At 39.1% G+C, this 17,729-nt stretch overlaps 1 protein-coding gene across 7 annotated transcripts in view; it reads left to right on the top strand.

Moving 5' to 3' along the window:
• Positions 1–17,729, top strand: part of HS2ST1 (heparan sulfate 2-O-sulfotransferase 1) — a 174,083-nt gene that overhangs the window by 69,374 nt on the left and 86,980 nt on the right. For 6 of the 7 annotated variants that reach the window (XR_011811172.1, XR_011811173.1, XR_011811169.1 and 3 more), the window contains exons 5-6: positions 5,041–5,138; positions 6,469–6,626. Coding sequence is in view for 1 of the 7 variants with exons in the window: in XM_027462639.3 (XP_027318440.1) it covers positions 5,041–5,138; positions 6,469–6,626; positions 8,913–9,139 (483 nt within the window). In the remaining 6 variants the exon portion in view is untranslated. Of the gene's footprint in view, positions 1–5,040; positions 5,139–6,468; positions 6,627–8,912; positions 13,834–17,729 lie in introns of those variants that run through there. The other variant, XM_027462639.3, reaches the window with a different exon arrangement.

Genomic DNA, 17,729 nt, shown 5'->3' with positions numbered 1-17,729 from the left:
AGGCCCTGAAGCTTGAAAGACCGGTAGCTGAGGAACAGGTAGAAAGTCTACCCAGGAGGATGCCTAGGATGAGGAAGTCGACTCCACACCTCAGGACTGCCTCCACCAGGACAGAAAGAAGGGCAATTGTTGTGGGCGACTCCCTTCTCAGGGGAACAGAGGGCCGTATTTGTCAGCCTGACCCTATCCATAGGGAAGTCTGCTGCCTCCCTGGGGCCAGGGTCAGGGACATTGCCAGAAAGCTTTCCAACCTGGTTCGCCCCTCTGACTATTACCCTCTTTTAATAGTCCAGGCTGGCAGTGATGACACTGAAGAGAGAAACCTGAAGACCATCAAATGGGACTTTAGGGGACTGGGATGGTTACTGGATGGAGTGGGAGTACAGGTGGTGTTTTCGTCCATCCCTATGGTGGCAGGGAGGGGTACAGAGAGGACACAGAAAGGCCACCTGATAAACACGTGACTCAGAGGCTGGTGCCAACACAGAAATTTTGTTTTTTTTTGACCGTGGGGCACTTTACTCGGCATCCGGCCTGATGGCCGCAGACGGGTCCCTATCTCTAAGGGGAAAACGGATCCTGGGCCAGGAGCTGGCGGGGCTCATTGAGAGGGCTTTAAACTAGGTGAGAAGGGGGACGGGGCTGAAACAAGGCTTGTTAGAGCTGTGCCAGGGGGAACAATGGCAAGGCTGGGAGAGAAGGCAATGGCCCAACTGAAGTGCATTTACACTAATGCACGCAGCATGGGTAACAAACAGGAGGAGCTGGAAGCCATCGTGCGGCAGGCAGGCTATGACTTGGTTGCTATCACGGAAACGTAGTGGGATCACTCTCATGACTGGAGTGCTGCAACGTCTGGCTATAGGCTCTTCAGAAGGGACAGGCAGCATGGAAGGGGTGATGGTGTGGCTCTCTATATCAGAGAGAGTTTTGATGTTGTGGAACTTGAGGCTGGGAATGATAAGGTTGAGTCCTTATGGGTTAGGATCAGCAGGAAGGCCAACAAGGCAAGCATCCTGGTGGGGGTCTGTTATAGACCGCTGAACCAGGATGAGGAGACAGATGAGGAGTTCTACAGGCAGCTGACAAAAGTTGTGAAATTGTCAGCACTTGTTCTTGTGGGGGACTTCAGCTTCCCAGACATATCCTGGAAGCACAACACAGCCCAGAGAACGCAGTCTAGGAGGTTTCTGGAGAGCATGGAAGATAGCTTCCTGACACAGCTGGTTAGTGAGCCTACCAGGGGAGGTGCCCCGCTAGACCTTCTCTTCACAAACAGAAAAGGACTGGTGGGAGATATGGTGGTTGGAAACTGTCTTGGGCAGAGTGAGCATGAAATGGTAGAGTTGTCCATTCTTGGAGAAGCCAGGAAGGGGACCAGTAAAACCGCTGTATTGGACTTCCAGAGGGCTGACTTTGAACTGTTCAGGACACTGGTTGGTAGGGTCCCTTGGGAGGTGGTTCTGAAGAGCAGAGGAGTCCAGGAAGGCTGGGCACTCTTCAAGAGGGAAATCTTAATGGTGCAGGTCTGTCCCCAGGTGCCCAAAGACGAGCTGGCGTGGAGGAAGACCGGCCTGGCTGAACAGAGAATTGTGGCTTGAGCTTAGCAGGAAAAAGAGGGTTTACAATCTTTGGAAAAGAGTGCGGGCCACTTGGAAGGACTATAAGGATGTTGCGAGGCAGTGCAGGGATAAAATTAGAAAGGCCAAAGCTCATCTCAATCTGGCTACTGCTGCCAAAGACAACAAAAAATGTTTCTACAAATACATTAATGCAAAATGGAGGACTAAGGAGAATCTCCATCCTTTACTGGATGCGGGGGGGAACTTAGTTGCGAAAGATGAGGAAAAGGCGGAGGTGCTCAATGCCTTCTTTGCCTCAGTCTTTAGCGGCAAAACCAGTTGCTCTCTGGATACCTAGTACCCTGAACTGGTGGAAGGGGATGGGGAGCAGAATGTGGCCCTCACTATCCATGAAGAAATGGTTGGCGACCTGCTATGGCACTTGGATGCACGCAAGTCGACGGGGCCGGATGGGATCCACCCGAGGATACTGAGAGAACTGGCAGAGGAGCTGGCCAAGCTGCTTTCTATCATTTATCAACAGTCCTGGCTATCTGGGGAGGTCCCAGTCAACTGGTGGCTAGCAAACGTGACACCCATCTACAAGAAGGGCTGGAGGGCAGACCCGGGAAACTATAGGCCTGTCAGTTTGACCTCAGTGCCAGGGAAACTCATGGAGCAGATTATCTTGAGTGTCATCATGTGGCACTTACAGGGCAACCAGGTGATCAGGCCCAGTCAGCATGGGTTTATGAAAGACAGGTCCTGCTTGACGAACCTGATCTCCTTCTACGACAAAGTGATGCACTTGGTGGACGAGGGAAAGGCGGTGGATGTGGTCTACCTTGACTTCAGCAAGGCTTTTGACACCGTTTCCCACAGCATTCTCCTCAAGAAACTGTCTGCTCATGGCCTGGACTGGCGTACGCTTCATTGGGTTAAAAACTGGCTGGATAGCCAGGCCCAAAGAGTCGTGGTGAATGGAGTCAAATCCAGCTGGAGGCTGGTCACTAGTGGCGTTCCCCAGGGCTTGGTACTGGGGCCGGTCCTCTTTAATATCTTTATTGATGATCTGGATGAGGGGATCGAGTGCACCCTCAGGAATTTTGCAGATGACACCAAGTTAGGTGCGTGTGTCGATCTGCTTGAGGGTAGGAAGGCTCTGCAGGAGGATCTGGATAGGCTGGACCCATGGGCTGAGGTCAGCTGTATGAAGTTCAACAAGGCCAAGTGCCGGGTCCTGCACCTGGGGTGCAATAACCCCAAGCAGAGCTACAGGCTGGGAGAGGAATGGTTGGAAAGCTGCCAGGCAGAGAAGGACCTAGGAGTATTGGTGGATAGTCGACTGAATATGAGCCAGCAGTGTGCTCAGGTGGCCAAGAAGGCCAACAGCATCCTGGCTTGCATAAGAAGCAGTGTGGCCAGCAGGTCTAGGGAAGTGATCATCCCCCTGTACTTGGCTCTGGTGAGACCACACCTCAAGTACTGTGTTCAGTTTTGGGCCCCTCACTACAGGAAGGACATGGAGGTGCTCGAAAGAGTCCAGAGAAGGGCGACGAAGCTGGCGAGGGGTCTGGAGAACAAGTCCTACGAGGAGCGGCTGAGGGAGCTGGGTTTGTTCAGCCTGGAGAAAAGGAGGCTCAGGGGCAACCTTATCACTCTTTATAAGTACATTAAAGGAGGCAGTAGCAAGGTGGAGGTTGGTCTATTCTCCCATGTGTCTGGTGACAGGACAAGGGGGAACGGGCTACAGTTGCACTAGGGGTGTTTTAGGTTGGATATTAGGAAGAACTTCTTTACTGAGAGGGTTGTGAGGCATTGGAACGGGCTGCCCAGGGAAGTGGTGGAGTCACCATCCCTGGAGGTCTTTAAAAGATGTTTAGATGTTGAACTTAGCGAAATGGTTTAGTGGAGGACTCTTAGGGTTAGGTCAGAGGTTGGACTCGATGATCTTGAGGTCTCTTCCAACCTAGAAATTCTGTGATTCTGTGATAACCTACTCTGTTCCTTTTCATGAAAAGCATAATTTGGTCAGTGGAACTGATAGAGATGAGTGGGGTAGAAAGCTCAGCATGCTGCTGAGTCCAAGCCATTTATAGAACTTAATATTTACAAAAAAGAATGAATCTAAAAGTGTTGTTTTAGGTTTTAATTATATTCTGGACACTCTTGGTAAACAGTCACTGGGAAACGTTAAACCAAAATGCACAGTACTACTGCTTAGTTAGACTGCACTTTTAACTTCTAACTTACTGGAAGAATTTGAAATTCATTCCTATTTATGTAATGCATTAATGCATTGCATTAATAATTTTCTGTTTATGATGTTATGATCACAATGTACATGGGGGAGTTCATTTTCTTTCTGTGCCCCTGTACTTCAAAAGTTATAGTTCAGCTCCAATAACAGAGTCTGTAAAATGTTTCTTAAGGTAAAGTTTCTGCATGGGGCAGTCAAGGTATGTGTGGAAAAGGAAGTGGGGAAGGGGACTTCTCCTATTTCATCTTAATTTAAAAATTATTTCCTTTCTTACACACTTTAACTATAAAATACACTAGAATTTCTCTGGAGAAAGCATACCTTGGAAATTTTTCTAGAGAAAGCATACCTAGGAAAGCAGTGTCCATGTTTACCTTGTTAAGCTGTGTATTCATGTGTGATGTGTAACATGTATCAGCTATTTGAAACACAAAGTGCAATGCAGAACAAGACTACAGGTTAATTCCTGTGTTGGGCTGATACCATTAAGTTTTTCAGGTTATCTCAGGATCTTTACCTCAAAATAAATCTAGGTAAGGAGGTCATATGTTGATTAAAAATACCATAATTACTCATTTTATGGTGGCTGGGTAAAATACTTGCACATTCTTTACAATGCTAATGGATTTTTTATTGTAACTGTTGCTGTAATTGAAATTCTGTGTGGCTACAGCTGTCTGTCCATGCTGTTTGGAATATTCTGTTACCCAGTGAACAACTTGTTTCACTTCTGATTGCCTCTGAAACATCAGTTCTTTGTCATAATATTTAAAATGTAATAGAACAGACTTCAATCTAAAACACAAAAGGCACGGTGTTCTGTGCTCTAAAGATCCAGCTGTTCCAGTATTGCGCAAGTCCCAATGACATTTGACTCTGTATCTGTAGTAACTTCTCGCGTGAGGGGAAAAATGACAATACCAACACTTCTTGACTGGTTTTGCTAGTTTTGACATAGCACCTTTGTCAGGGGGCACAAGTAAGACCCAGTTGTTGATTACCTCTATTTATAAAAGGTTTTCTGAATACTAGTTTGATTTAGACAAGTAGGTCCTCCCAATAAAATATTGTCATAGCAAGACTTGAAGACATTATTTTCATTCTTTCACATCATATCTTGTGATTTTGTGTCCCCACTACATTAAGAAACTGAGCAGGTCGAGATGGGTGATACTCATACCCAACTGTAAAGCTCAGTTCCATTTGTCTTTGTTTCAGACCTTCGATGAATGTGTGGCAGCTGGAGGCTCAGACTGTGCTCCGGAGAAACTTTGGCTTCAAATTCCGTTCTTCTGTGGTCACAGCTCCGAGTGCTGGTAGGGAGATAAATGTGGCTTAAGTTCTTAGTCAAGTATATCATCGCTGAAATTTAATTGTAACGAATTTGAATATGTAGTACATCTGGGGGACTGGATGAAGTGTAGCAGCAGGTACTTTACTAATTCTTCTTATTAAGTATTTTCTTTGAAGGCACCTCAAAATGCTTTTTACTGAAGCAGTATTGGAGTCCTTTAAACAAGCAGTACGTTAGGATACTGTATCAGCAGTGTTCTGAGGAAAAACTTAATTTTGTTTTAAAAAATTATTTGTAGATTTAGGATCTTTACATTTTTCCTTTATGTCAGGTTACAATATATGTTCTTCTGAGTGGAGGTATTTTGTTCAAGATCCTGGAGTTGTTGTTTGGTTGTGCTTTTTGTTGTTTTTTTTTTTGAGAATGAAGTATTTGAGATCTGGATAAATTTATCTACTTAAACGTTTATCAGAAGACTTCAGTAGTCAATGATATATAGTAGAAACAAATGCAAATAGTGTCCATCTGTCAATGCATCTTGTTTTATAACAATGGCACAGGCTTTAAAGAACTGTTTAGCAAAACCAAATTTGGAAAAATGGTTAGTCACATAAAACAATCACATTCAAGTACTATGTAAAAGAGAAAATGATAATAAAATTAAAACGAACAAAAACACACAAATAATATGATGGATTCTGAGTGAAATCAAGGGGAATTATTTTAGTTTGTCACAGGTACTGTTCATCCAAATGGAATTAATTTAAGCATAAGCAAAGCAAATGGTCACTTGTGAACTTCTCTTTCAGTGCCTCTTGGTCATACAGCTGAACAAGCAGAGAAAAAGAAATACATCTGAGCCTATGTTTTCACCCTGTCTAGATCTATAGAAAGAAGGAAAATGCTAGTTTAATTTTTTCTTTGTTGTTCAATGGGAAATCCTCCCATTAACTGCAATGACTTTCTAATACAGAATTATGCTTGAACAATGCAAAAGGAAAGGTGCGTTCTTACCAGAACCATATATATATATATATATATATATATATATATATATATATATAACCTGAGAATATATATATATATATATATATATATATATGCTGTTTAAATGGTAAGTTATTATGCAAAATAACTAGCGAAGTGAAATTTTAGGTATGATAGGTATGATGTTTTAGATATGAGCACAGGTAAGAGAAACTGGAAAGGGAAATGAAGATAGAAATCGTTATAATTTGAAGTGAATCTTGCCTTTCCTCTACAAATGTCCTGTTATGAAGTGATCTCCACCTAGGGACCAAGGATTGTTGGCTGACATCAGAGCTTGCTGTAATTGTTATTTGCCATTTTAGGAATGTGGGAAGTAGATGGGCTTTGGAACAAGCCAAGTACAACCTGATTAATGAATACTTCCTAGTGGGAGTTACTGAAGAGCTTGAAGACTTCATCATGTTATTGGAGGCAGCTTTGCCCCGGTTCTTCAGGGGTGCCACAGAACTGTACCGGACAGGTATTTAAATAGTTGATTTCCATTTCCCATTCATGTTCTTATCACTCTTTTGTATGTGAATTATTTAAACCCAGATGAATAGTTTTGAGTCTCTACCAAGCTTGCCTCTCCGTTGACTGATATCCTTACAGAAGAGAGAAACTCTTCCAAGAAAACTCTCCATACAAATTTTTGAGGGCTACCCAAGTGTCTTACACAAACTGTAAATGTTGAAGACTGGGCTAAAGGCAGTTGTGTAGGTATGCTACACTTGCAAATCACAGAAAGCTCAAAATATATGCTTAGGAAATTGCAGCAAGTGTTTGTCAGAATATTTTTGAAAAGGCTTGCAGGGGCTTCAGTTACATTAAGTAGTTGGTATTAGCAGATTATATTTCCTCAGAAGTTCTGCTGAAATGATCTGTTCTTGATGCAACCTTATTATCTGTGTAAAATCAGTTATGATTTGACTGGGTTTTCTTTTTAAAACAAAAAGGAAAAAAAAAAACTCATCTTGTCTGCACCTGTGTTCAAAATCAAAATTTAGATCTTCAAATGACAAAGGGGAAGAAAAATGAGTTTTAAACAAGAAAATTGAAACATTTTTTTGTTCAGATGGCTTCCTTAAATTTGCTTTTATCACAGTGATTTCAAAAACTTCAGTAATTATTCTTTAGTTCAGACATTCTTAAACTCAGTCACAGATCATGCAGAAGAAGTTTTGAAGACCTCCTGTGGATAACCTGGAAATTCTGACCCAGTATGGCAAATTGTTCATTAAGGAATGTCAGGACAGAGCGAGCAAAATGATATCTCAATAACTGTGGGAAAGTTAACTTAAAAATGCTACACATGGTATTCAGAAACAGGGAGTGTAATGATGTTTTTTTTGGAAACTCCGACTCCTGTTACACAGTGTGTATCATAGGATTTCTTGGTCAGACTGAAGATCCATACGGCTCGTGAATACTTAATTAAATACTTAAAGCTCAGTGTGTGTTATCTGGCAGTGGTCATCAGCAAACGTCAGCGAAAGTGTGTAAGAACAGGACAAGTACATGATAGTCATCGCTACAGGTTATCTTCAGTTCCGAAGAATGAGTAAAATGCACTTTGAAGGATAACTTTTATTTCTTTGGAGAGTTTTTAGTCCATCAACTGACTTTTAAAAAATTCTCAAACTTGCCACAAGTGACAGAAGTTCCACAGTTAAGCTGAAAAAACCTACAGTTTAATATGACAAAACCTACTTGTGCTTTGAACCTATCATGTAGTTCCATTTGAGGACCCCCATTCCTTTATGAAGGATCTGAGAACAGTAGTACTCAGTCTTTTCCAAGTTTTATGGCCCACATTATTTTCACCTTATATATATTATTTTCACCTTATATATTTATTTTATTTTATTTTTAATTATTTTTATTTTACTACGGTGGTGGGACTGAAAAATTCTAACCTGAGTTCTTTCTTCTGTGGAAACTGTTTTACACCTGTGATTTGCTTTGTTTCCTTTGTCTGTACCTTTTCCAGCACATAAACCACTGTCCTTCACACAGTATTTGAGATTTAGGTTCGCTGTGAGTTTATTTCTTTCTGCCTATATGAAAGTGTTCCCTCTCCAAGATTATCTTGTTTCCACAAACTGTTGGTTTACTTGGGATACAAAGGTCCAAGTACTTCTGGAGTCATAGTAAGATTTTTGCTATACAGGTAGATCACTTTCTGTGAGCTGGCCATGCAACTTATGATGAGGAAAAGATCCTTCTTAGAGATCCTTCTTAGTAGGGCTTCTATCTGCAAATGGTAGAAATGGAACTGATGCATCAAGCCCTAGATAAGTACTATTGACAAATTTAATATAAAACAGCAGAGAGCACTTCTTAAGGAAAATATTTTCAGCATTTCGGTCATCTTTGTCTCATTACTTAAGTCTCTGGCTCTGCAGTTTATAAAACTCTTAACATTAGATACCATATTAACATCTAAATAATTAATTCTGAAAGACTAATCGTGCTCCAAGTACATTATGTGGAGTAATCTTGTTCCTTAAATGAAATGTTCATTCCTTGGTTTTATTAGAGTAAGAAGAAAGAATTGAAAGAACTGTTGCAAAATTCATTAACATTTAGTGAGAGACTGCGATTTTCCAGCCCAACATGTTGCGTTAATAAATTCTGGATTAAGTTGTGTCACTTCAAATGCTATCAGCGTGCTGGGAGTGTGAAAACTCTGTAAATAAAAGGACTGTATACATTTTTTCATCACGTGAACGTTAAAGTGAAGCTATTGCTTTCATTTTGCATTTAGGAAAGAAGTCTCATCTTAGGAAAACAACTGAGAAAAAACTTCCCACAAAAGAAACTATTGCCAAGCTACAACAGTCTGAAATCTGGAAAATGGAAAATGAGTTCTATGAATTTGCACTGGAGCAATTTCAGTTCGTCAGAGCACATGCAGTTCGGGAAAAAGATGGAGAATTGTATATTCTGGCTCAAAACTTTTTCTATGAAAAGATTTACCCTAAATCAAACTAAGAACATAATACTGGTAGATTTATGGACCTAAACCTTTTGTCACATCATCATCACAGTCCTCAGCCATGGAAACTAGATTGCTTGTAGACCTCCAAGACATTTCTCTATAGATCTGAGAAAAGTGGGCTGTGGATCCCCTCCAGGGTGTTGGATGCCAACTAACCATGTTGGTAATCCAGAAGCAAAAGTTTCATTTCTTTTATCTAACTAATACATTCAGTGGGAGTTAATACCCTTTACCTGAAGAAATCTACACTTTAATTTGGAGCAATTAACACACAGCAGTTCTAGTTGAAAATATAAACAAAAAAATGCTTCTGTTAATGCTCTTTTTAATTTTCAGAGCAATTTATTTTTGTTTATACTTCTGTGAAGAGGAAGTCATTTTTCCCAGCTTTCAACATGGAAATTTTGGTTGTATACTATATGAGTAGTGTTAATAACTGGTTGACATCTGTGCTTTGTTTTTGTGAATCATGTCACATGATATTATTTGGGATGGTTAATCATGTTCTGCTGAGAAATGCTGCTGCTGGAATTGCCCATATTTATATATGTGGTTTTATTAAAAAATTACAACTAATCATTAGTGTTAAAACAACATCATTTTCAAATTAATATTGTAAAAAGTTAAAGAATCAGAGCAGTGGGGGGGGGGGAGGGGTTCTTTTGTTTTTTTATTCACGCCACCCCTGACTGAGGTTGGGAAAACTACAAAGAAAGTTGGTATTGTCTGCAGTTCTAGTTGATGCTTACAGTGGTATAAAAATAGTAAAGTCAATATAAAGTTTCTCCATGGATTCTTTGTAGTAATTGTAAGCTGAGGTATTGGTGAATCCATATTATGACTCCATTAGTGAGCTGTGGTATGGTTAGGGTTTTCCTACTACTTTGAGACTTTTACCTGTAGAATATTTTTACTAAGGTGCTTTATAATGTGTTTTAAAGCATTGCATTTACAAAAAGAGTAAAATGCTGTAAATACTGCTTATTTTATGTATTTGGACCAAAAGGTTTAAAGTAACGTGTTCAAAGTGGGATTTTGGTTTTAGGGTTTTTTGTGTTTTTTTTTTTTTTTTTTTCTTTTCTTTCCACCCATTCTGTTGTGTGAAGTAAAAAAAAAAAATAATCAAAAATCACATATACTTCCTGGTTGAGTTAACTGTTGGACATTACAGAAATGCACTTCAGTGACCTCTGTGACTTTAATACTAGAATGTTGTCCAGGGATTCTCTTTGCAGAAATGTTGTCATCATCCTTTATTATGTTAAGAGGAAAAGAAAAATGTGATGTGTAGTCTGGTTGAGAAAGATGCAGTGAGCTTGACATAATTGTATTTATGTAACTGCCTTATGTGACTATTGTAAATTTGTGAGTTGCCATTATTAACCATGTGAAACACCTGGTAAATCAAGTAAATTGAAACTTGAGAACAGATGTTTGGGGCCACTGCATTATAGCAAATGGCAGTGGAGAACTACAAGAATTTGTTTCCTATTGAATTTTCGTAAAGATCTGAGTATTTACACATCTTACACCTGCCTTTTCTTAAAGTGCTTTTCACAGGGTCTGATGGGGGAAGGCACTGAAAAGACAAAGTAAAAAATGGTTGTAAAGTTTTTAATTCCTAAGGGATGATGCTGAAGGCTTAGTTTAAAATTACCAACTGGAGTTTCTTTAACCAGCTTGTTCTTGTAATGAAAACAAAGGAAATGGAAAATGGTCTGTGAACTGGGTGTCCGCAGCCAAAAGCAACAGTCCAATTACAGACAGGATAATGACAGACTATCAAGTACATCTTGCCTTTTCTTTGTTTTCTTGGATTTTCTCTTTGAATTTTAAAAATAGACCTCATTGTTCTTCCCAAATAATCAGGGAAGTTCCTTCTGGTAGTTTACCATTTATATAGTGTGAACCATGCATAAGATTTCCTGTGCTAGTTCTTGTCTACTGACGTCATTAATAATGCCAACATGCCTGGGAATAAGATGTGTTCACACATGAAGACAGTTTCTTGCTAAAGGAAGGAGCTAAGTCGTACAGAAGAAGTAACTAATGGAGATATAAAAACTTCTAAAACAAAGCAGTAGCCTTTTTGAAATAAGTGGAATATTTATAATCCCAGTAAAGACTATCTACTAGGTGATAGTTTTATTTTCAGATATTTTTGACTATGTTGCTTTCCTTCAGTATGATTTGGTAAAAGTTACCTTCTTGAGTCTTCTTCAAAATTCTAAGAAGAGCACCTCTAGGAGAATGGAAGCATTTACTAAGTAAAAACATAAAACATTCACCTTAGTAATGAAAAAAGTTATGTATGCAAATACTTCTGTATTCACAAGAAAAAAAAAAAAAGCAGAGCTGCTACTGATTTCAGTACAGCCTATAGAAACCTATTCTATTTCATAAACAATTCTTAAAGTCGTATGCTTTCCCCACCCTCCCCCCCAGAATTAAGGATTTCTGAAATATGAGCCTTCAGTAATGGTAGAAAAAATTGTATTTTTGTTTACTTTTAAGAGCAATATATTTTTTCATAGTTCGTATAAGTAAACACATTATCTACTTCCTGTTTGCTATGAACTGACCAGATTGAGACAAAAGTTTGACTTTTTTTTTTTAAATGTTAGCTACAGTCGGAGAGGTGAATTCATTCTAGATGTACTCTGAAAATGTTACTGTCTGTGAAACATGAAAGGAATTGAGACTGTGTACTTTTGTATGTAGTGCTACCATCTGTCTGGCCAACTGTGAACTTTTTAGAATCAGTTGACTTAACTATATTGATCTTTGATTTCCTAAAAGCAAAGAGTTTAGGAAAGGAAACTTACAAATTTTTTAATAACCTGCTGTGTTCATCTTCTATTCAGAAAGGAAGCAATCCAATCTGTTGATATTAAAAACATTTTACAGTACATAAACAGAATTTATCTTTTGCGTTTTCCCGTAAAGAGTTTGAATGAAAAGCAACAATACATGGACTCTTGTTGTTGCAGGTTGTATGATCAGAAAACTTACTATGCAGCCTCCTGAACACTTAACTGAACTCTGAACTGAAGTCACTGTAGTCTGCAAAGGAGTAAGACTTACTTTTTGCTGGGCTGAGTTCATTTGAAAGGTGCTGAAATGCTCATATATGTAGTTGAGTGTAGGTGTGTTATGTGGTTCTGTACTTTTTGTACAAAATTAATGCTCAGATTTTGCGCAAAATTATAGCCCTGTTGAAAATCCTGATTGTCAGAGTAATGGCATTAGGACCAGCTGTGCTGGCAACTACATAGCCATAACCCCAGCATGTCTGGAGCACTTGGGATCTACTGGGCAGTGTTGATGGGAGAGCAACAGTGTTTTTGGCTTCTTCCCATAATGATCCTGTATCCATGCAACAAGAATTTCACTCCTGTTTTCTTAGTGCATCTGTGGGCAGACAAAATGCTAGGGTGTGGAGTGTCCTACGTGTACATTTCTGTTTGCTTTGGGTTTATTTTCATATGGTCTCTATTAATGGTATGCTGATCGTAGCATCATTTTCAAACAGGCATGAAAATCGGTAGCTCTACAATGTGGCAAAGGAAGCAGCAGTCCATCCTGGTCATTTGAAATGCCTTTTCTGGATACTTTGCTTTTCTGGAGATACTTAGCTGTTCTTGCTTTCCAGGAATACGCATTTCCTTGTTTATGATCTCAGAGCAGTCCTATTTTGATATCAGGAAAAATTTGGTTATTTTTCTGTTATAATTCTGTTAACATTTTCCATTAAGCTTACCTGGTGTTGCTAAGTATGTATATGACGAAAGCTATGTGATGACTCTGTCTGAACTGTGCTGCTTAAGCAGTCAGTGGAAAAACCTGATTCAAGTGCACTGCCAATGTAGCTCTTCAAAATTAGAGCATATTTTATGACTACTAGAGATTAAATGTAAGGAAACTGTAGGGCTACGGAGTTGCATGGAAGCATCTTTTACTGTAAGCCTATGCAACTACGTAACCTTTACAGCAGTATTTATAGAAAGAGCCCTTTTCAAGAAGACTTTTCTGGAGTATAATTATAAATGTTTATACACTTGTACTGTCTTATATTTACATCAGCAGGTTTCTGTAGCTTCTGTAAAAAAGACAGGTTTATGAGCATTTCTAAAGTAGTACTGAATGTAATTTTGAAAAACATGGATTGTGCTTCATGACTTTTTTCTTTTTAAATACACACAGCTAACTAGTGCCTTTTTTCCTCACAATCCATGTTGAAGATGTTTGCTCCCTCTCACCCTCAGTAAATTGATTCGTTTGTGCAATACTATTCCAACTTGAAACCATTTTGTCACAGCTGTTTGAGAAATAATCTCCATTTTTCCTTATTATGCTGCCAGCTTTCTGTTGTTGAAGTGTTTCAGTTGATTACCTAATGCAAATGCTATAAAATAAAACACCCAGTGGGAAGGGGAAAAAAAAAGTCTGCTGTCCTGTCTTAATATTTGTATGTCACATTCACATGAAAGGATCTTTTTCTAGAACATGTTGTCATGCAGCATTGTAAACTTCACTTGCAGTGATTGCAATTCTGGAGGGGAGGGATGATCTGCGGCGTAGTTCATCTGTAATAATTTCATATAGCCACAACCAAATATATTTATAAGCCTTTAGAATTTGCATTGGGCTTTCTGTCCAGACACATAATAAATTTCTGGTGGGTATACATTGTGTTGGAAGTGTCAATGAAGTTCTTTAATATTAAAACTGAGATTTGTAAGAGCAGAAAATTAGCATTAAAACAATGAATTGATGCATACGTGTGTCTCTGGCTGAAAGAACAAACGACATGACAGATTACCGTGGTGCTGGAAGATGCTCGCTTACTGCGGTAATGAGCATGGTGTGAGAACTTGAGTGGAATAGAAATGCGGTTTGCGTTTGTAGGCAAGCACTTAAAACAAGAAAATATAGTGAGCATGGGGACAACACTGTTTAGGATTTCTGATGCATACTGTAAACATCACCCTATAAACATTCCTGGCTGTACGCACTATGGAGCTGAACAACTGTCTGTCCCGGCCAAGTTTCCTAATGTAATAGTTCCTAAATATTTAGTTGTCAGCCTTGATGATTAAGAACCATCATGCAGTTACTCAGCAACTTCCACTTGAGGATTTTGCTGACCTTAAATCCCACTTCTGTTGCAAGTAGACTTTTCCTTATTTCCATCACTGGAAGCGAGAAGTGTAATTGCTGTATGGAAAACAAGGTCTCTGCTTCTATCAGCCAGTGGGAAGCGAATGGAAAAATTTGGCTGGCCTATCTAGAGGTAGAGGGCATTCTACAGTCACTGTACCTCTTCCTAAAATGATGACGTAAACAAAATGGCAGCCCCAAAAATTGACAATACAAAAAATGTTTTATTTAAAATTATAGTAGCTTTTCCTGTGAAAGACAGAATGCTGTTACAGGTATGAGGTAAGTACTGCTTGAACCTTCTTTTTTAACCGATGCTGCTATTTGCACAGGTAATTAATTGCATCAGTTGGAATTCATGAGAGGGGCGTGAAAGAAAGGAGAGGTTTTCGTGTTAAAGCTGGATTCTTTGCAGGTCCTGTATTTTCATTTTATTATTTACTGTTTGAATCTTGCATTTGATTTCAGTATGATTTCCTTACTTAATAAAATACAAGAAGTTGCTAGTGAATGTCAAAGCAATGTCCAGATGTTTTCTTCAAGCACAAGTCCCCTGCTATGACCTCCCCCTGGCTTCATTACCACATAACGCAGATGTGGTAACTTTCAATAAGAGCTAATTTAAAGGACTAATAATACTCTTTATTAAAAAAACCTCTACAAAGAACACCTGTGGCCTAAAAATGAAGGCTTTGAGACCTTTCACCTTGTCATAATAACCAACTGCATCCTCATAAAAATGGAAAATACTGTGATAAACATTCTCTGCCCACTTTCTACATGTTTACAAGGCTTGTCCTGAATACCAGTCTGATTTGCTGCATGCAGGCAATACCTTCTTATAACAATCATGGATGTCAATAATTGCACAAAGAAAACTGCCCGTCTCCCTATTTAAAAAAATAAAAAATGAAGAAGATCTAAGAGCAAAACGTTATAAAGGTGATTGGTGGGAATTGGGGGTGTAGTCTAAGCATACAGGTATCACATTCCTCTAACATTTTAAGAAATGGATTGCTGCCTTGCTGGTAGATGCATGTGCATTAGTATGAACTAATACACTATTAGTATGAACTCATCTGTTGTTTTTTTTTTTCCAACAAAAAAAAAGAAACATATTTCAAATTTGGTTTTAATGAGGAAAAACACTTTTTTTTTTTTTTTTTTTTCTGTTTTGAGAGAGAAACATACCTAATTTGGTGTGATAATTTAAATACTCTAACTCAACCAGAACTTCTAGGCTTGATGCAGCAGTGACTGGAAAATATTATGAACAGTCTCTTTACCAAAAAAAAAAAAAAAAAAAAAAAAAAAAAAAAAAAAAAGGCAGTCTAGAGAATAATGGTTTTCTGGCCCTAAAGACGTTATTGTCTTGACAAATATTGATTGCAATTTTTAGCACAGAATAGAATTTGGCATCCTTAATCTCCTTTATTTAGAATTTAATAACTTTTAAAATGTTGCTTGACTTTGGAGAACTGGCAAGAGAAAAAGGAATGCTCAACTGCTGGAGACTTGGTTCAGCTATAGGCTGGCTTTGTCAAGGCTGCCTCTGTGTAATGATAACTGAATATATGGGCAAAAGTTCTGTAACACAGTCAGTATAGTAACAAAGGGTGTATGTGCGTCTGTGAGGACAATAGGTACAGAGTGGAGTGGAAGCATAGGCAGAAATATAAACCAGTATATGAGGTTGTAGACGTCATAATGTTAACAGCTATGATGGCTATCTTTGGCCCAATTATCTGCTTTGGATCTTCAGTGCCTTCCCTAGACTGAATTAATGAATCCAAGGTTGGAACCATCAAGGCTACTGCTATTATAAGCAAGGCCTGTGCACCAATGAATAAAATCTCTCCTATTTATAACTCCAGTCCAAATGCCTACTTCCAGCACTTCTAACTGCTAAGCTATAGATCTGGAAAAGCAGATTGTGCTGCCCAGGAGGCTTGTATGCTCTTCATTTGAGATCCTTGCATCTTGAAGATAAAATGGACAGTAATGGCATAATAGAAGTCAAATCCATGAAGTCTGGGAGAAAGCATCTTATACTCACATTACAGGAAACAAAAATTACACTTTTTTTGGTGTCCATTCAGAACGAGCTCAGGGCTTCTAGCCAGACATCTGTTAATACTAAATGCTACTGCTGAGAGATGGTTGGAAAAGTGAGGTTTACTTTCAGCACAAATTGCCATACACAATATTTTCTCTACAAAAAGTTTTCAACAAATGTGGGTTGTTTTGTTTTGTTTTTCCTAAGACAACTGGGGATTTTTTCCCTTAAAAACAGAGCAAAACAGGAAAATGTCAGTACCCCCCACCCCAATGAACGTTCCTTGTCAATGCTTTTTTTTCCCCAAGTGGATGGAAAAATGTATGAGAGTATGACATCTGCATTCAGCCTCTCCCTTTTCTCAGCTGGCTCTGGGAGATAGTGTAATAGGTTTCATTCATTCACAAGCCTTGCAAAGGACAAGTCTTATCTCGCAGGTATTGTTGTGAAACATGAGGTCATGCTCCGATGGGGAGTTTATCAAACTTTGTGTTTACTCAGGATCACCTTTGAGAGTAGTGGTGGCAGCAGTGCTCCCTGTCCTGTGTGTCAGAGGCAGTGCTCACGTGTTGTGCTGAACTGGCTTGTGGGCACTACTGAACATGCGTACAGTGCATATGATGGTCACTTCATCCAGTAAAGATATCTAACTTCTGCTTGCATATTTATTTATTACTTTTAGTCTTTGTACAGGAAAAGTGCATGACAAGCTGAGAATCAGACTACAATAAATGGGTTTTATTAACTAAAGATTTGCAGCTGGCTCATGTGTAGCTTTAAGCATTGTTTTGGTTCTGTAACCCCTCATCTCCAATGCACCCATCCAGGAACATCCCCATATTTATATCTATATGTGTGTGTCTACACACATGCAATCATAGTTCTTATTGCTCTATTGTACTGGAGAAGTCATATTTGAAGGCATCTTTGGAAGCCAAGTTTGAAACCACTGTCAGTAGTCAGGAGGAACAAAGCATGCCTAGGCAGGTGCTCCATTGCACTTTCAAAACCCAGCTTCTTTGTGTATCTGGAATGTCCTCTCAGCATTTGTTGAGCAGTGCAGCTTGGGTTTTACCTGGTTCTAGTATCTAAGAAACAAATTTCAAAGATATTTCTCCAATGAAAGATCCTTAGAGTAAAGCTTATTGCTCCTTTACCACATGGTTTCCAAGACAATTGTGTACCTTGTGACTGAGAGGAGGGAGAAATCCTGATGTGGTTTGTCGTAGATATTGAGATGGATATTTGAGTATATTTCAGCATTTTATGTTTTGCCTATGCACGCTGATTTAAATTAATTCTTTTTCTTCTGTTTTCTACATGCATTGAAAAAATCTGATAAGCAAAAGAAAGTGCTTTTGTCTGTA

Source organism: Anas platyrhynchos, chromosome 8 (genome assembly GCF_047663525.1).
Source record: "Anas platyrhynchos isolate ZD024472 breed Pekin duck chromosome 8, IASCAAS_PekinDuck_T2T, whole genome shotgun sequence".
Lineage (NCBI taxonomy): Eukaryota > Metazoa > Chordata > Aves > Anseriformes > Anatidae > Anas > Anas platyrhynchos.
This window is presented reverse-complemented; position numbering and strand designations above follow the sequence as displayed.